The sequence below is a fragment of the Varanus komodoensis genome, unplaced genomic scaffold (genome assembly GCF_004798865.1).
Source record: "Varanus komodoensis strain SLA01 unplaced genomic scaffold, ASM479886v1 scaffold26, whole genome shotgun sequence".
Lineage (NCBI taxonomy): Eukaryota > Metazoa > Chordata > Lepidosauria > Squamata > Varanidae > Varanus > Varanus komodoensis.
In genome coordinates this window covers 4296029-4316791 of record NW_025335684.1, presented here as the reverse complement: position 1 = coordinate 4316791, position 20763 = coordinate 4296029, and the positions used below count along the sequence as shown (strand labels likewise).

The following is a 20763-nucleotide window of genomic DNA, read 5'->3' as shown; positions in this document are numbered from 1 at the left end:
AAGGTGCATCTCCTGGAAAAACTACGAACAGGATCTGTGATCATGCTCACTCGTGTTTCTAAAATCAGACTGGTTAAGGACTAGCTGTTCTGCTCCCTCATACCCCAAGAGAAAATACTTGCTTTTTCCTAACCCAGGAAAAGCCATTGCTTCCCATATACATTGCAGGGGTTGGTGCTATTTTGCCTTGCTGCACTAGAAGTTAGAAGAGATTTCACTCCTTCTCTTCTCTCTTGCCATATCTTCCCCTGCTGATAAGGAACAGCAGGACTAAAGGCCTAATCTGCAAAAAACTCAGATTTTGCACAAGAGAGTGGCTGATTGGTCCTATAGGTCCAAAACCAGGCATGCAACAAAGCAGGAATCCACTGAGACCTGGGAGTCAGAAGTCACTGAGATATACACCAAAGAGAAGAGTAGAAAAAGCTCTGCTGCACTTGGACAAAGCAGTAATTATGATATAGCGATGAGAGCAAGGATGGCAAAACTGGGGACCCTCCAGATGTCATTGGACGACTCTCAAGCCTGACTGGTTGCTGGAGGTGATGAGATATGTAGTCCTTGGCAGCATCTGCAGGGTCACGAGTTCGCCACTCTTGGGCTGGAGTGTTGAACTATGACTAAAGAGAATCAGGCACAACTCCCAACTTATCCATGACAGTCACTGGACAACTTTGGGCCAGCCTTTGTCTCACGCAGCATAACCAGCGTCACACGGTTGTTGGGATAAAATGTGTGTCCAGTTACACACCCTGCTTTAGCCCGCTGGGGGAGTGGTTTCAGGAAAATTATCATGACGGTATTTCAAGATATCATTACAGGCATTGCAAATGGCTGCTGTCCTGAGGCAGGTGTGGGAACTGCAGGTGGCGGCTGTTGTTTTGATAATAGATAGTCTTGACACCATAGTTTTACAAAACCTTTCTAAAGCCCTAAACGGCTTGGGTCCTGGTTACCTGAAGGAGCGCTTACATCCATATACGCCTGCCCGCCCCTTGAGATCTGCGGGAGAAGCCCTTCTCCCGGAACTGTCCATGAAGGAAATTAGGAGGATAGGTACTCGGAGGAGGGCTTTCTCTGAGGTGGCGCCCAATCTATGGAATGCGCTCCCCAGAGAGGTCCGCCTGGCGCCGTCGTTATTTGTTTTCCGGCGCCAGGCGAAGACCTTTTTATTTAAACGTCATTTTAATTGTTAATATTATTTGCTTATTTTATCTGGCCAGGGCGACTTATTTTATATCGTTAATTTGTTGTATGTATTATATTTTTACTTTATGTTGTGTGCTGCCCCGAGGCTTCGGCGAATGGGGCGGCATGGAAATGTTTTAAATAAATAAATAAATAAATGATGGACAGACCTGCAGAAGGGATACTTATCAAATGTGCAGATGGCACCAAGCTAGGATAACTAAAGCCTTTGAAGGCAGAAACAGGTTTGAAAATGGTCTTCACAGAATGTAGAACTGAGTCAAAACTAACAAAATGAACCTCAGCAGAAATAAATGCAAACTTCAGCATTCAAGTAGTAAAAATCAGTTACCAAAATGCAAGAACTGGCAGCTGGCTGGGCAGCAACACATGTAAACGGATTTAGGGGGGTTAGGGTGCAATCCTATGGCTCCCAAACATTGTTGTGGGGTGGGGAATAGGGTTATTTTGGCCCCATCTCCAAGGTCACAGGACCTTAGAGCAGGGACACTAAAGGCTGAGTCTCTGCTCTGTCTACTTAGCCAGCAAGCAGACTAAAGTATTTCTAGATTAAAATAATAAAAAAAAATTAAGATGTTGTCATTGTGCTAGACGTCTACCAAATCAGCACAATTTGTTCAAGCCTGCATCTCCCTGGATGACATGCATAATTGATGTATGACGCATTTTATGTAATGATTGCAAGGTAAATTCAATTTTCTATTTTCCTTGTGTCCTCTAAGAAGCTCTTATCACCACATATCAACTCTAGTGGAGTGACAGAGATAGGAAACAAATCACTCCAATGAAGGTAATAGCAAAAGTGATTAGAGAGAGAGAGATTAATTGCATATGCTAGATTTAAATAAAGGAGTTAGGAAGAGATCCCACCTTGCTTCTGAGATGCAGTGCAAACAAATATAGCTATTCAATTATCAAAACCCTGCTAATTTCAGACTCGAGTTAAGATTATCTCACATTGGCTCAAGATCCACAAAGCCCAGAAATTGGAAATTAAGGTTGCTGCCTTGAGAAATGTGCTCTGAGATCTTTCATAATAATGTGTGATACCCTAAAATGTGCTTGCTTATAGTTTGCCCTCCACAATCCCACATTATTCAGATCCAAGTCCAGACAGAAAGACTGGAGCACTTGGGACCAAAGAAGGTCTTCCACATTGCCCAGGCCCCATATTGCTTCATGAGGCATCAGCACTGCACAGTTTAAGCAGGGAAGCCTTCTATGCGCTGACCTGTGCTTGTGAACAAGTACAAGCTGTGGCAGTGTACAGCACGGTTACTAATCACAGGGCATGCTCATTAAAGCACTAACCTTAACTTCAGATTTAACTGAGCTAGACTTCACTCTTAAACTAGCAAGTGTTTATCAGTGGATTTCCTTGTTCTAGATTTTTAAAGGAAATTTATTAGTAGTATATTCTGGAAAGAAAGAAAAAACGAAAGACACAGACCCACACACACACACACACATCGCAGACTGCATAGATGCATATATGTGAATAGATAGGTTCCTGTATGTTTAAAGTAGTTTTCCTCCGAGTAGGCCTGCAGAGGAATCCTGCAAAGCTGCTCCCTGTCCTCCCCTCTCCTTCATCAGTGATCTGTCAATCAGGAAGAATGATTCTCCAAGCCTTCAAAATTACTTCTCTTATCTCAGTCGACAGCTTCCTGCTACCCTTCCTCCAACTGTCAGAATGCTGACAGCAACAGTGGAATTCAAAACACGGGAATACTGGCGGAATTCTAGCATCAGAGTGAAACTGAGCATGCCTGATACAACTGTGCCGAAAGTTGTTGCCATAAGCTTTCGTGGAGCAGAAAAACCTTGGTAACTTCTAAGCTGCTGCTCAGAATTTCAACAAATTAAAGGCACACCTCCTCAACAAGGCTGCATAAAATGCATTAGTAGTTTCCCCCACAGAAGTGAAAAAGGTGAAAGAAATATATGATCTGCCAAGCAATTTGTATTAGATTGGTTTTAACGTTTGGACAGCTGTATAGATTATGAATGCTAAAGTTATTAGCTCAAGTATGTCAGTTTTATAAGCAGTAGAAATGTGGCAGCTTATACAAACTTGAAACTTTTCTGTTTTAACTCTCCTTAATTCAAGAGACATTCCTGTGTCCCTTTAATATGTCTGGAATGAATATAAATGCCATATGCATCATGTTTTAAGTGCTAAATTTAAAACATCTACTTAACACAAACTCTCCAAGCAAATTTGATTCAGCGATATGAAATAACAGATTAGATGCATGCAATTAGGACCAGAAATAAGAATAGCCACCACCCTGGCTCTGCAAACACACACACAAGATTTTTTGTGTGCTAGAATAGTTTACAATCCAGAGCAATTCTCATGCTTCTCCTTCCACAGGACATTGTGCACACATAGAAGAGTCTCTTTTGATTCTGCTCCACTGTTCTCATACAGTGTTCCAGCATGAGAGGCAAGGCAGGTTTCCCACCAACCTCTTAAAAAACATGGTTTCAACAGTGATAAACAGCTTTCTGGGTAAAATCTTGATTCGAGGACAGCATGGATCTGAAAGGCTGCCCTGGTTGTCACTCTGTTGCCCATTACAAACGGCTGAAAACCACTTAACATTCTGGTTGTATGTATCAATATGGGCCCCAGGGCAAGCCAAAGAGGAACCCAAATATTTGTCCATGTTGGATCTGCTCTAAAGAAGTACCCCCTCCCCACCACCATAGCTGAAGTTGGGGGCATAAAGCATCATAGGCTGGGGGCATACAGCATCACTTGGGCTCTGTAGTACCACACACTTTGTTAGCTAGTTCTCACGATGGCTGTGCTTCACGGTGAGATGACACTGGTGTCCTTTCACCAGTTTGTGGACCCTTTTGACAAACCATATGACAGCGAGCGACATGATGTGACTCTGGATCTTCTATACCAGAATCCAACATTTGGCAAAGATTCAATTCCTCAAGCTTTCATATTTGTTCAAGGCCTGAAATCAAGACTTATGGGTGCTAAACTTCATGTTATGTATTACATGGAGGAATATATAAAAGTCTGGCTGAATTAATAGCCAGACACACACAGATTGTAATTTAGCATTAGTGAATTGCTTTTTCAAATATAAAACCAAGTGATGGATTCAGTCACTCATATTGTATGTGCATCAACTCCCTTTGGAGTCGAAATGCCTCAGTCCGGAGGGATCTTTCTTGTTTAACATGGCCAAGTGTTACAAACAGCGTTTATAGCGATGCTATCCATACAGATCCAGCTCAGCTCCAAAACACTTGTACAGGTACTAGAAATTAACTTTCTGGATGACAAAAGAATATTGAATGATTGCCGAAGCATAAAGCAGATATTCGTCTTTTTGACGCGTGCCACAGACAGAACAAATCGCTGCAGAATTTTTTTCCTGGAATTTTGCTTGACAGGAAGAAATCTTGAAGGTTATCAGGAAAGGGAGCAAAATGAAATGCCATTAGTTTGAAGATAGATTTAAGCATGGCATAACTCATAAAGCACTTTGATTTCGGGCTGCATTGGATTCCCATCAAATTTTTTGAGAGAACCAATGCTATATAAAGTTCAGTCACACAGCAAACGAATGCAATTCCCCGCTCAATGTCTATTCTGTGTACCTTTCTTTAGATGAAAAGGAAAATCTAACTGTGGGAATAATTTCATTATAGTCAAACGGATCTAGGGAGGTCAAGCAACAACAGAATCCCCATGGCATGGACTAAAAGCACTTTGACAAGCTGACAGAGCTGGCATAAGTTTGACCCAACCATTGCAAAGTCTGATCCGAGAACAAATCTGGCTCGTTTTGTTCTGTGTCTTTCCACTCTCTATCCCCAAGCTTCTAGAACTCCTCATGAAAAATCAGTGCAACAATATGGTTCACACACTCCCATCTATATACTTGGCATCTGCTGACTCTGCCTCATTATTAAAAACTCAAAGCGAAATCCTTTCCCCACCTGCCAAAGCCACTTTTGAACAAGTTTTGATGGAAAACAGAAATTATTGTTTAGCAACACTTCCTTCCTGTGCTGAAAACATCATCTTTGACCCAAAAGTTATGATGAAAGAAGGCCTGTGCAGGGAAAGGAAATACAGCTCAAAAGTGGTGAGGTTGAAAAAGTAGGATAGCAACTTGCAACGAAATTGGGAATGGGGTTTAAAAATGCAGCATGTCAACATTCAGCTAAGAATCGCCATAGGAATCTGCCTTATGCCTAGAGATCATGTAAGAACAGAGAGAGAGACCGGCTGGATCGAACCAAAGGTTTGCACACAGTCCAGTCAGGGGCACCAGGGGATGTTCTCCGGCAGCCAGTTAGAGGCGGTCTTTGACCTGGAGAGGCCCTTTGTAGGTTCTCTGGAGACCACAGAATAGGCCCTTAGAGCACAATCTGTATGTCTATACAACTGTGACCCATGCAGGCACCAGGCAAAATGGGTTCCATGGACCAGTGTAAAGGCTGTTGCTTTCTGGAACTCAAAGTATGATTTTCCCAGGGCCATCATCAAGGGCAGGCATGGGCCCATACCCAGCAGGGGCATCTTTCATTGATATACCATCTTGGCGGCTTTTTTTGCACATACCAAAGTATATACATGTTAATCTAATAATTCAAAAATCTGCACTCCTGAATTGCTTCAGTGCTTTATTTGTACACCAATCCTCCAGAACTGCCCACTGGTCCAAAAAGGAACAACGAAGTTGTTAGCTATGAATAATTGAATGATAAAATTATATGATGCTGGTGCTTTCCCAGACCCATTCCATGCCAGGCTCAAAGTACTGGTGTTGAATGCAAAGTGTCTGCACTGGGCCAGGTTCCCTAAAGATCAATCTTCCCGGGCCCTAAAATGATGGTTAGAGTCAGCTCGCCAGGTGCCCCAGCCAACGAAGCAAAGCAGGTGGCTATCAGAAGAACGGGAGGGTTACCAGCCAAAGAGACTGGCCCAGAGCCCACCCTGTTACTTTGCCACCAGCTGACGATCGTTCTATTTCTCCAAGACTTTCAGTTAGTTTAGCACTTTTCACATCTTTGGCGTTCTTGCTGTTCCCTGCTGGTGGTTCTCCTTCAGTTTTATTCTACTGCTGCTGTTTTCACTGTTTTAGATGTGTGTGTTTTATTCATATGCTTTATGGTTAGGGGTTTTTTTTTTTACTGGGCAGCATCTAAATAATGCAAATACATGTATAAAACACACTAAAAGAGAGAGGCGGCTACCAGGCAGTGGGCCGAGCCATTACCCAGTTGCGGAAGACCCCAGCTTCGGTCCATGGCATTACCAACACCAGGTGCCTTCACTGTCTTAACTTTCTTTCCCTCTCCATCCCCCTTTTCGTGATGTGCATTTTAGGCTGTAAGCCTCGGAGGAGGGCTTGCCTTGTTTTTATCGATCTGTAAGCTGCCCTGGAAGGCTGTACAGCAGGAGAGTGAAGCATAAATACTTCCAACTAAATGCATCTGCAACTGGGTTAAAAAGCCAGATTTAAATGCTATTACTACATAATTTGAGAGGAAACATTGATTAATTCTTGGAGTTTTCAACTGCAGATTTGATCTCTGCAGAATCATGTGACTAGTTTAATTCCTTTCCCTATATATCTATCTCATTCACACAGACGCACACACAAATATGGTTTGTGCTAATTTCTCCTAATGATGTGGGGCAGGGCTAGGTCTGCAAAATGTTAAGGTACTTAGAAGTGCAGGCAAAAAGGAGTGCTGTTGGCACAGGAGTAAATTCCATGGACTATACAAGCAAGCAAAGTACAACAAAATTAAGTGTGGTAGAACTCCTACTATTTGCTTCTTGGAAAGTTGGATTATGATTAAAGACTAATTTAATAATTAGACATATTTGAGCAAGGAGCTATTTAGCACAGTCCCTGCACTGTTCATACCCCAGGACAAAATGCCTTGTTATTACAAATGGAAACTGGCCAAGCCAACATGACATCCTTATAAGTCAAATTAATTACAATATAAGCAAGCCGAGGATTTAATTTTAGTCCCTCACTACTTTAATCTTATCAACAGGACAATAGGTTCCTTCCTTTACACTTGCAATGCTTGGAAGGACCATTTATCTTCGTTAAATAATAATTGGCTTTATTATCTTTTGACTCTTCAGAACCGCTGGCTGGCAAGGTTTTAAAAAATTTCATCAATCTTATTTTGTGGTTTTCAAAGCAGGCATCAGAAAAAAGATGTCAAAGTCTGCAAAACACATTGTATCGCCCAACATTATGAATTGGGCTCGAGAATATCTAATTTACTAATATATCTACCAAACTGACACGCACCTCTATATTTCATAACTTGAAGAAGGAAGTCCAACAGCAGGGACCTAAATTGCAGTTCTAGATGATTAGTATTGTGCAAGCAATCAGGCTGCCAAAATGCTTACTGTTACTCACCTTTGGCCAACTTGCCTTTCACTCATTTACTCAAGCAACACTCTTTGTGTCAAATAAAACATTTGGGGAAAGATGTAATATTGCACTGTTACATTATCTAAAAGTAGGACACAGTGTTTAAGAGAGATACAACAGACCATTGATCTGGAGGTAACTGTCTATCCACTTCAGAGTAATTTTTAGAGGTAATCCGTGATTTTTTCAGTTCAGATTCCTATTGAAATGGAAAGGAAAAGCCAAGTTTTTGGGGAACCGTACAAGTGTGTTACAGATCTTCACGGATCCCTTTAGAACTCCATAAGCAGATCATTATGCTTCTTGTTCTGGTGAACTTTTGTTTAGTTCACCAGAAAAAGATTATACTTATGCCAGCACTACCAGTAAACCCACCTCAAGGTAGTGTACGAGATAGTTCAAAAAAGCAAAAGGGCAATAAATATACAATAAAAGGCTATAAATCGCACCAATAAAACCACATTATGGGAAAACCAGCTAAAATACATGAGTTTTCAGAGCCTATTAAGATCCTCAAAGAAGGGGCCTGACAAATCCCTATAGAAGCAGAAACATATTCCAGAGGTACAGGGCCTCTGCTGCGGAAAAGGCTTTCCACCCAGTAAGTGCTAAGGATACACAAATCAGCAAAATTTGAGCCTGCCCGATTCTCCACGTTCCATCTTAAAACTGATTCTGATTTGGGTAGGAAGCAGACTGAACGCTTTATTTTTGCTTATTGCAATGCATATTTTCCCTCCTGTAATAAAAGTGTGTTTGTGCCCATTTTGAAATGCACTCCTTTGAAATGTGTGCATTTGTGCAATGCACATACGCTGTCACACACATGGGGGAGGGCGAGGTGTCTGTAAATCAGCCACTGAGTAAATCCTGCTCAAAACTGAGCTGAAATGATTTTCTCATGCATCCCTTGTTAGGAGCACATCCACAAGGCACCCCTGGTCCTTCCAGGAGCATGAGATCCCAGCAACGCCCAGCTGGATTCTTCTGTCCAAAATAGCCATTTTACCTACTCACAGTACCTCTATCTGTTCTGGATTAAGTTTGTTTGTTCACCCTCAGCCACTCAAAAGTTTGTTTGTTCATCCTCCCTGGGATTACAAGTTGGAAATGAGAGGCAGAGTGGAGGGAACCCACACGGAGCCAGTGCTTCAACGCAAATGACTTCCCCCAGCCGTTTCATGGAGATGCTGAAAAGCTCTTGGGTTTGGCTGGGCTGGAATCTTCCGGTATTCTTTAGGCCAGTGGCCACGGCGTGGAGCAGAAGAGCCCAAGTGCCATCTTCTGAAACCATTCATCCTGAAAGGATGGTAACACTAGGCCCCCTCGACCCAACCTCGCCAATACATCCAGAAGAACACCATAAACAATGGTTTCAAAAGCTACTGAAAGGTCCAGAAGAACAACTTCATCACTCTGTTTGCTTTATGGTGAGCTTTCTTCCCAAGGGTTTTGGCTCTGAAGTCTCTTCCATCATCTGCTGCATAGGCCTTCAGGACCACACTCTGAGAGGAAGCCTGGAAAGCTTTGTTAATGTCTACTGAGTTTCGGATATTCCTTTTTCCTAAGTTGTAACCTTAAGGCACCCACTTTCCCTTGTTTATTTAAAAAAAGAAAAAGAAACCTTACTAAGTATCTCTGGCACCTGCTGTTTCTGGCAGAGAAGTATCATCAAAGCAGTTATGACTAAGTTTCTAACCTGCTCCTTGGCAAGAGGATGTATTACTTTGATCTTAATTTTTCCTGTTCTCATAATAAACTTTCCCTTATTAGTCAAAAACATCACTTCCATGAACTTCATGCCCCCCTTTTTCTAAAAAGAAAGGAAAAAACCCTTCATTTTTTTGTTTCTTTCTCTATACGTCCAGGCTATTCTTTGTCCCCTATGGTGTATTGTAAATGTTTTATTCACATGGTCACAGACTGACTATTCCCAAATGTTAATTAAGATCAGAAAATGAGCTGCAGAGTGCATTAGTGGTTATGTAATACAGACCATTAAAGCCTGCTTTATAAATGAGTGTCATTAAATTCTAAGTAGAGCTGTTTTTCCTGTGCTGCCAAAAACACACATACACAAGCGAGGAAGAGGTTACATGGCACCTTTTATTCAGGTTTTCTTCAAGTGACTTCGCAAGGTGGCAGGGAATGTAATTATCAAGCCTGCTTTGCCAGGCAAAATGGGGAAGCTGTGGCAAATCTATTCTCCTTCTGTGTCCTGCTGATGGGGCATGGTGGCTATCATCATGAAATAACCCCAGCGTCCCACAAGCCACAGTTACTGTTCATGAAGGCTCGAGGAGAGCTTTTTTTTGGGGGGGGGGATTCCTTGATAAGTCTTTGGGTGGGCTTTTCTGCAGCACCCACCCTGCTGTGAGTCCTCATATTGCAGACAGGCCCAGCAGCGTAAGAGCCGAGGACCAGAACTCCTGCCTCCCTCAAAAAACCTTGAACACCACAGCAGAAGCTGTTCCGAGCTGTTTGGGAAGACTGAGATGATGGGCAAGGTCTTCTCACCATGAGGAACGGCTCAGGCACCCATGCGCCACACTTGTATGACTCCCACCCCACCCAAATCTCCTCCAATATATTTGTCCTTGGCAACTCTCCATTTTCTTATTCTGAAGGCAGCCTGAGATGCAGAATTCCCAGATGTCTGAACTGAACAGATCAACAAAGCCAGTTCAGTTGGCCCACTTCTTTAGCAAAGAATGGCAAAAAGCCAGTGTGCATAGTGGTTAAAGCACTGAACAGGGTCTTGGGAGATCTGGGTTCGAGTCCCCACTTGGCCATGAAGCTCACTGGGTAGCTCTGGGTAACTCGAGAGTTTCATATCCAAATTGGGAAAAGTATCATTAGTGGCTTGAGAACAAACCAGCATTTGAACCCATGGTTTGAAGTTGGCTTCCTACCCAGATTCTTCCCACAAGATATGATTTGTCCAGTTGTAGCTTCACTGTTGAACAAAGTCTTTTTCCCTTTCTACATCTGCCAACCTTTTGAGTATAATAATTTCACTTGCAAAGTTAGGTATGCATTTTTTTAAGAAAAGACAAAAAGAAAGGATCACCATGATCCGCCATTTCCTTAATAATGCGTCACATTTTAACACCTATATTACCTCACTAATTAGCAAGGCTGCTTTTTCATCATTCTCTCACTCATAAAAACATTGCCATGAAATGCCTTTCTTAATTTATTGCATGTTGGAATCTCTAAATATCACCGGGGCAATTCCCTGTCTCTACACATTTCTTGGGCCTTGACAGCTTTGCGTATTCTAATCTGGGCTGTACAGCTTTCGATCCAAAAGGATACCCCTTGCCTGAGTTGTAGTTTGCACAAACCATTTACACATAGGCACTGCCTGTGTCTCATATAGGTCCGCCTTAAAATGAAATTGCATAGATAAAAAGGAGCCGCAGTTTCGCTACATCATTGCAACGGCATCCATGAACTTTAATGTATTAACCTCAATAAATGAGATTATTACTTGCTACCGATAGAGAGGGTGAAGGGCAAGAATTATAATGAAGGCAAACTACAGTGAATTATAGCAGAAGAACTGGGGCTGGGGGCATAATATGGCCATCAGCCACTCAGACCAAATGGCAAATTCCCTTTCACGTTAAGGCCTGAATATGTAGGCAATTCATATGGACGGAGTAGTTTCCACACGACAGTTTTCTTACTAGTTTAGGATATGCCCCTGCCCACTGTCTAGTCTCTACAAGTGGCCATATTTATCCAGATGAGCTCTATACATCTTTTAAAAAACTAGGCATGTTTAATCAAGTTTCAGTGCATGTGAGTGTTTTGATATGACTGAAGTCGTTTGGATAACTGCTAGTATTTTGCGGCTGGGATCCAAAGAAGCAAACAAGACTGACCCAGAAACACAGTGGAACTCTTTCCTGTTCTTTCTAAACAGTGTTTTCCACACTTCCTGATGCTGAACTGACACGACTAGTGCTAACTTTCCCAAACAGAGGAGGCTGCCAGCAGCGGGCTGGAGGGGCGTCTGTCCAAATAAAATATTAGCCTTTCCGTAAATGAATGCTGTGGATTCAGAACGATGTACAACCCTATATGAATCACTGACATCGCTATAACTTAATGTATATTTGCACTGCTTTTTAGAAATGTAAAAAAAATGTGATCTTTAGTTAATCATGTCCAACTCTGAGTCGGAGATGTTTACAGTAGAATTCTGGGAAATATGCATAATACATACTTTTCATGATGCAGCTAAAGCAGTCCTATTAAGAAGCATTCTTACCATTCTAACAGAGGAAACTCCTCAGTGCATGGGATGAAAAAATCTAACTTTTTAAAACACTGGCTGCAAAAATCCATCACTGTTATTCAAACTGCAACTTAATGTGAGTATGAGGGTTGTTTTTGTATTTTTAAATGAATCTCAGTAAGAAAAGAGGCAGGTTAAAAGCCGTGGACCCCTAGACTCTTTTGCTTAATACACATTTTTAATTCATTCGCCATTTGGAAGCTGAATTGCTCTCAGGGTCCTGCTTTGTGTAGATTATACAACAGAGGAGATGCATTGCTAAAGCTGCTTTCCTGCGTGGGAACAATGTCTGTTGCATTGTGTGCAAAGCTTATTGGAGAATGCATTGGATGAAATAGCAGTACTCACTCGTCACGCTCAGGTAAATAAACGGACTTGTCTTGTTCTCTCCATTTTTTTCGTTGACTGCCTGGACGTAGTAAGACCCAGCGTCTGCTGCTGATGTTGCAAGGAGGACCAACTGATTTTCCAGTGTGATGGCTCTGTGGGGAGTGGGAGAGAGAGAAGTGCATTGCATTATACTAAGAAACATTGAGTTGCAAATGATGCAGAGTCCCTCACAGCTGATCTGGCGTGTAGAAGAACTGACCTGATGTGAGGAAAGTGCTAAGATCCATGAGTGAGACAAAAGTCCTCTAAATGGGTTTAAGTTCCTTGGTCAATCTCTGCACTTCAGATTTTCCATGATGTTTAATGTGACAGAGTCTAGAACCCAAAATGTTATTTTAGGCATGCCCAAAGACTTATGCGCCCCGGAGGAATGTTGCCCATGGGGTCGCAGAGGGTTGGGCACGTCTTTGCAACTGAACCACCACAACAGAACTATGCAAGTTCGGTTGGGTTCTGAATTGATTCTTTCCTTTAACAGGGCTCCATGCTATATCAGAAATGTATTTGAAGCTGCCCTTTAATGGCAAATTGCTTTTGAAGTCAAACATGAGGGGCCTGCTCTTTGAGAAACTCAAAACCGTGTCTACCCAGCACTGCTGCTGCTGCTGCTGCTTCTTTGCATGGCAACCACAGCAATGGTAAAACGAGCACTTAGAGGAAACCAAGTGCTCTCTTGGTCTCTTCAGTCCTGTAACCCAATTTCCCAAAGTTTTTATTTTTATTTTCATTTGTAAACACCTTCTGGTGTTTTGAGTGGAGCAGTTGAACTTTTCAGTGGATGTTTTAACCTTTTCCCCATCCTGTATTTCCAGGATAGAATCCCCTTAACCAATTCTATCCATGGGGCTAATTGCATTTATATATTACATTTACATCTCACCTGCTTTCTCTTGCAAGGAACCCAAGGCAGCTTAGAGAGAGCCAGTGTGCTATTGTCATCAGAGTCAGAAGGTTGGCCCTGGAGAACCTGGGTTCTAGTCCCCAAGTGGCCATGAAGCTCATTGGGCAACGTGGGGTCAAGTCCCTCAGCCTAACCTTCCTCACAGTGTTGATCTCAGGATAAAATGGCGTGGAGGATTCTGTGAGTCACTGTGGGTCCCACAGAGGAAATACAGCTGAGATATAGAAATAAAAGCAATAATAAACATTGTAAAAATAAATAAAATGCTCTTCCCAGTTGCAGCAAATTAGGCTGAAATGGATGTGGGAAACAGAGCAGGGGAAAGGGGCTAACCTTTCCACCAAAAAATAAAAAAGTGAGGCCCACTGCTAAGAAACAATGAAATCATTGTCAGGCTTGAGTGTCAAATCTTCTGCCTGTTATGTACTCTTATACCACCAATTTGTAATATTTCATACCTACAGTCAAGGACAGTTTTATTTTATTACATAGCAAGTATTAAAGGGGTTTTTTTTTAAGGCAGCTAGTTTACCTGGGGTGGGGTGGGAAGAATGTGTGCAGAGGGAGGAAAAGCAGCAGAATCCCAGGAGTTCTGCATTCTCTATTTATGGCTTGTGTTGTTATCTCAGGCTCATATACCAAGAGGTTGTACAAATGGCTAATTAATACACTCAGCTGAAAAGTCATGCAGATGGGAAGAGGGGAAGGGCAAATCTGTTTCTAATTGACAGCTATAATTGCACTACCTCATAGGTCATTTGTGGCATCGTCTCAGTGGAGTCAGTAAATACCAGAGGCTAACATAAGTTACTCTTTCTTATAACAAAGGCTTGTAACCTCCCTTGTAAATTGCTGTAGCCATTACTTTTCTCATCTACAATTCCAGAAAATGTTCCACATTTACTTATCAGTCATCATCCAGTTTAAAATTAAAATCTATACCCTTTGCTAAGCAAATCTAAACCTTCAGCAGAGATTTTGCTATTGCCAACACAATCAGAGTACAGAAAGCAGAGTACAGAAAGAGGAAGAATGGTATTGGAACACGATCCATGTCTGAGCTAACTGGAAGTGGGACTACAAAGGCAAACGAGCGACATTAAAGATACCCATTGCAAATTAAATGATGCAACCCAGGCCTGTTAAAGTGGCTCACATGGAGAGAAATGAAAGGATAGAATGTGAGCAATGGACAGAGAGCGGTGCCTGAAACACAGATGCACAATAGAGGAGCTATGCTGGATCGGGCCAAATTCCTGTCTAGTCCGGCATTCGCTTCCTGCAGTAGCCAAGCAAATGCTTCCATGGGAGGCCCACAGGCAGGACAAGATGGCAGCAATGCCCCATTATTGTCCTCCACAACCTGACTTGCACTGGGATGCTGCCTCTGCTACTGGAAAGAACGCATCGCCACCACGATCAGCTGCAGTCCTATCAATTTTAGATGATTGCCTACTTCAGACATGCATTAAATTTGCAAATGGGTAAACCAGAAAACAGTAATTCTGAAGCACAACTCCATTGTGCTTAAACACACAAGCACACCGGGCACCATGTCTGTACCTATCAGGACTGGACAGCAACCTGTTTCTGCAGTAAACCAGGACTAAAGAGCCGTCAGGTTGTGAGGGCAAACCAGAAGGCCGACGAGCAAGACATGATCAGGACTTAAGACAAACCTAGAAGCACAAGAGGCTCCAAAGCTCAGGGAACTGCGGTTGTTATTCGAGCAAAATGCCACTGTCAGGAAGCACTTTTATACTGCTTCGTTTCCAGGACGAGTCCAGTCTTGAAGGTCCTTCGTTGAGAAGCTGAAGCGAACGGCTTGCCACATGGGGCAGTGGTTAACACTCCCGAAAGGAACGAGAGGGCGAATACCTTTTAAGCTGATGCTTACTAGCTGTCATTTGTACAAACATTTTTTAAGAGATAAGACATTAATCTGCTGCCTAATAGGTCCTAAGTTAAATAATCAGTTTGTCTACAAACACATGGATAGGATTTTAAATTTTAGGGACCAATAGAAAGTTTGTACTATTCTGTTTAGTGATGAAAGAGAAGCACTCAAAAAATACCTAAAACAAATTTCTCTACTGTGGGTTGTATGTTTAGCATTACAATTAAAGTGTTTTCCTTAAGTGTGATAACATTGTTTTTTGAAGATTTGCCATAGATCCTGACAAGGATGGTTTCAGTTTCCAGTTTAACTTCTTTATTCATGCCAGTGTCCTAGTTCTCAGACCAAAACTTGATTTCAGGATGCTTAGCTTATTATAGTTTTCAGCCAAACCAGGATAACAGACTGTCAGTAAATTACCTGTGGCCAAAGAGTAAATCTTGGTAAAGAAGTTGTGTCTAAAAGCTACTGTGTCCAATTTAAAAATCAACAAGCAGATGAATATGTCACTACCTTGATTCTTTGAGAAAACAAAGGTGAAGGTAAAGTAAACCTCCAAGGATGATTTGAAACAGAACCTCTGGTTCAAGTGGAAAGTGTCGAGGAGAGAGAAAACCCCAGCCATCACATGGGGAATAAAGCTTGCTTCCTGCCAGATGGCACACCTGGCCTGACTTGCTTTACTGAAATACTAAGAGAGCCTTGGTCCGATACAATAACAAATTCTACTGCTTCTTCAACATGCAAATTATGTGAAACAAAGCAGGGAATTCCATCAAACTGGGACAGTCGTAAGGAAAAAATGGCAGATTAATGCTCTACGGGGGACACACCAGCAGTCTGAGGCATCAGCACTGGACTTGTGCTCTGCTCTGCTCACATTTTTATTCTCTAAAGTATGGCTCTATGCATGGGAGCTGCCTCATGCTACTTCAGCTGGTTTCCCCATTCAGCGCAGTGTTGACTACTCCGAAAGGCGCCAGCTCAAGCATAGGCCCATCTCTCATTCACCAGCTGCCTGATCCTTTTTGTACCTTCCCCAAAATGTTGGAATGCAAAAAAGAACCTAACATCAGTTTAGGTCAAACTTATATATACGAACGAGCATGAAAAGAAATTTCTTTCCTTGATATTGATGGCTCGCCAATCAAACATAAATGTGAGCAGGCTATGAATAAGCAGGTGTTACATACAGATTCGGACCAGGTGATGATTTTCTTCCAAAGTGTCTGATTAAGCTGCGGTGCTGAGGGTGCATTACCAGTTCCTAGAGCAGTCGGGCTGCTCACAAGCCACAGGTGGACTTAAACCTTCAACCAAACATGCCAGGTGCAGCACGACATTCCACGCCCAGGTTCATGATGGACCAGCACTATACTCATTTCCCCCTCTTGGGTGACATGATGCGAGGATCTGAGAGCGTCAGAGAAGCTGAGGGCCAGTCTGTCCCCCTGGGCTGGTCTCGCCCAAAGAGGCATGGTCAAAGCCGAGGAACCAGACTAAGGCACATCCACCCTCTTCCGGAGGAATGGTCACATCAGCAGGAGAGAGGGGACCATTATTCCTTTATATCAAATCTGTGGCGGTGGACCTGTTTTAAGCCAGCAGAACTGCACAGATGATGCCTGCACCATCCTACATAGTGATAATATTAGAGACAATGTTTTAATATCCCCAGAGAGCAGGGTGCCTGCTCGGAGAGAAAAATCTGACATGTGTTCCCAGAGGATGGCCCTGGTTTGGAATTTTACACAAAAGGTGCTGCCGCATCTTGTCTGCTTGTCCAAATCTGGACTGGACAGATTTGTGGCACATTGCGGTGGGGGGGGGGCTGCAGAGGATAGAAGAGCAAGGATGCATTTACAATGCATTTAACCCACAATTTCTCAGATAATGTGTCTGAAGACGATCGATTCCACCCCCCCCCCACTCCTATTTGATTTCATAGAAATGCTAAAGGAGACGAGTGAAAAAAAAAAAACTTCTCTACATTTCCCCCCATGATTTAGTTCAAAAAGAAGAGAGGAGTTCACAGTTTCATTACGGCTGGTTCCCCACCCTCCCTTTAATCCAAGAGACCAACTCCTGGAGAATTAAATGTTTGCCAGCTTTGTAGTGCCTAGACGGCTTGATAAACAGATAATGCCAGATTACTGTATCATAGCAGAATAAACTCCAAGCCGCAGCGTAGCCTGGTTTAGCCTATACTTACAACAGAGCCATCTGCCTGGGAGTGAAAATGCGTTCTATTTGTGTGTGAAACAGCCCAGACAAAGCCCCCTTTCCAGTGGTGCCGCCCAGCTAATACAAACATGAGGCTGCTCTTTGTGCAATACCAAACACCAGAGAGAGAGAGGGAGAGAGAGGGAGAGAGAGGGAGAGAGAACGAACGTCTCTGTGCCTTATAAACAGTTCTGTTTGTATCCTATCTAACTGAAGCTGATCCTTCTACATGAGGACTTAGGCAACTCTGTGAGAGCGATTTTACTCAGAAATGAGGAGATTATGGGGCAATGACCATGTAATTACTCAGGGATTCCCAATAGGATTGTCATCCTTTGGAAAGGTCTTCCTGACACGAGCTGGTCACAAAAATATGCCAGCCACTCTTTTGCCATTATTCACTGTATTTTCATTGTAATGTTTCCCTCTTAAGGCTTTTTAAAAGTGAGTCCAGCACTGCTTGGTGCCACACGATCCCTTCCCAGGCACTCGTTTTCAGCTGCATTACAGGGAAGAGTGTGATGCTTATCAAGGGACACTAGAGGCGAAAAGGAGGGCTGGCTTGCAGGCTGCTCTTTACAGCGCCCTGCGGAGCCGCGGGCGCAGGGCTGACCCGACCTTTCAGCCGAGCGAGGCGATGACTGCAAGGCAGAGGATGCTGCGAGAAAGGGCAGGTGGGCCAAAGAGTGGAGAGGAGCCACGCGCATCATGTGGCTGCTCTGCCGCACTCGGGTGTAGCAACGACCCTGCTGCATCAGCACCCACCTGCCAATCACGGCGGGATGTCGAAATCTCAGGCGGCAGCATCTTGCACTAGTCCTGGTTTGCTGTACCCCTGGCCACCCGCTCCGTTTTGGAAGCAGGCGAAGGGCATTTTGGACCCTGCTTCTGCCACGCTTTTCTGCCCCCATGGGGTACTTGCCAGCAATGGCTGTGAGGGAAAGATTCCAGGGAAGCGAGGGCAAGAGGCAGAAAGCGATTGCCCCCGAGCCTGCGGGACCCCTCCCTTCCTTCACAGGGATTTCCACCATGAGCTGCTCCAAGGAACGGTTCCTTAGGAGTTATTATTCTAAATATTGCTTCACAATGTTTCGGAAGCCCTTTTCGTATCAGGTGGTTCAGGAAGTGTATCTAAAATTGAAGTGAGGGATGTGAGGACTCGCCGTTGAACTCTGCTCAATTTGGAATCGGCTCGGTAATTACAAGCTCGCTTAGTGAGCTTCTGGGAGAAAAATCCGTTCTTTTTCCTCAGACCTCTGTCCTGGCTCACACGCTCACGGCAGTGAATGCACCGACACCTTGCATCTCTCCCTGGAAGCCGCGGGCTGAGGCATCACCCATGGCCAAGAGCCACCAGCCTCCTGCCGAGCAAACACAACGGAAGAGAATTACATTTTTGGATAGGGGACAGCCACCACATGAAGGCTGCACGGGAAAAGCACCGAGGTGTCACTCAGACGGAGCACAGGTGCCATTGAAAGGGCTTCTGGGTAAGCTAGCCCGCTCACACAGGTCACAGGAACTGATGGATTTCATCCAGAATAAGGGGTTAAATATTTGAAAAACTATGTGCTTGCACCTGCAACGCAGCTTTGCCAGATGCGGAATCTCATTATACGTATCAAGCCAGAGAACAGCTTCTGGAGGAACGATACTTAACTCCTGATTCAGTTAAATACTAGAGCTGTCTTCTAAACCAGGGGCTGATGATTTGGGTGTCATCCTGAATTCAAATACAGATTTGCTCTCTTCACAAGTTTGAGACACGATGCTTCTAAGCTCTGCCCCACTACTTGCTGATTTGTAATCAAAAGCACAGGCCAAAATCCTTTTTAGGGGGCTCATTGACTTTGGTGGGGTGGTTGCTTAAACTTAAACCAAAGTGGAGCTTGCCACCGAAATCAAGGAGACTTAAAAATACTTTACTTTGGTTGGATTGTTCTGCCGAGTTTAATCTTCACCTTTAGAACCCTCTGTGGGACTGCTCTAAATTTCCTGAAACATGCACTCATCCATCACGAGCTCAAATGTTCATGACAGGACCTTCCACAGGGACTGTCAGCCTGCAGAACTGTTGCGGCGATGCTGCTCTTTGACATCCATTCATCAGTGCAAAACTAGGCAGCGGCTCATTGTCAAATCCAGGATTCGACCTTAGCGGGAGGCACAGAGACCAGGCATTCCTGACCCGTTTTAGCACAGTCCAAAACCAGGGAGGAGAGAGACAAGCAGACGTAAGCTATGTCGGAGTTATGTATGGAGAGAGGAAAGCAAAGGACATACTGCCTGGTCTTGCGGCAGGCGTGGCCAGGACGGGATGCTCTCTGATCCTAGACACTGGAGAAGGCGATCCTGTCTGATGGATTTTCATCTATGAATTGGCCAACCATCTCCAGTCCAGGCACTGAGTGGCTTGTACATCATCTTAATTTCATAGAAACACAGAAACAGAGCGAGTCAGAAGGGGGCTCCTGGGCCATCTAGTCTGACCCCCGGCTCCAGCCAGATCCACTCATGACGTGCGCACCATGTGCGTGACTAGCCTGTCCTTGAACAGCCGCACCGAGGGGGCCTCAACCACGTCCCGTGGAAGCCCATTGCATCGTTACGTTGCATTTATCTCAGTGTTTAGTCACACAACAGCACAGCATGAGGTAGATTAGGCTGAAACTGAATGACAGGCCCAAAGTAACCCAATGAGCTACATGAGGACTAGAACCTGGATCTCCGAGGTCGCACCACCTCGAGGTCCCACCAACTTTCTATGACTCTTATGCCTCAAACAGACCCTTTGTGCTCACAGGAACCACACTAAATACCATAGTAACCATTTCATGATTGCTTTAGAATCCAAACAGGGATTCGCAACTTCGACTTCTGGCCTGGGTGTCTCTCAGAATACACAAGGACAGGAGCCTTAGAACTGGTTTCCCGTAAAAGCTGTCTTGTGTATGTGTGTGCAGTTGTATTGCTCATGCGAAGTAATTACCCCCGGCCCTTTCCTCATAGTGAATCACATAACAAATCTTCTGTCCCTCATCACTGAAAATGGAACCTGTGTACATTTGTAAGAGACAAGCGGGTGGGGGTGGTGGATGAAAGCGAGAACGACAAGAGAATAGAATTGCTTTGGGCACATTGCGAGATTTTGATGAAGGATAAACAATTTACTGAGCGCGAAAGGCAATTTAGAAACAAGCACTTTTTGTAATAAGGCAGGGAGAAGATACCCAAAAATGGTATTAACATGAAATGTTTGCATTTTCGTTACATTACAACTTCGTCTCAACTCAAAGAGAGCACCCCCAAATCCACTCCTTTGTGCATCTTATTTTACTTTTACTAAAAGACAACTATTCAGACCAGCAGGCAACAATACCTATAATGGCCATAC

The 20763-nt window shown here is 43.6% G+C and overlaps 1 protein-coding gene across 3 annotated transcripts in view; it reads right to left on the bottom strand.

Annotated features, from left to right (window-relative positions):
• Positions 1 to 20763, bottom strand: part of SDK1 (sidekick cell adhesion molecule 1) — a 482213-nt gene that overhangs the window by 278933 nt on the left and 182517 nt on the right. For all 3 annotated transcript variants that reach the window (XM_044433572.1, XM_044433573.1, XM_044433574.1), the window contains one exon: positions 12307 to 12440. In XM_044433572.1, the coding sequence (XP_044289507.1) occupies positions 12307 to 12440 (134 nt within the window). The remainder of the gene's footprint in view (positions 1 to 12306; positions 12441 to 20763) is intronic.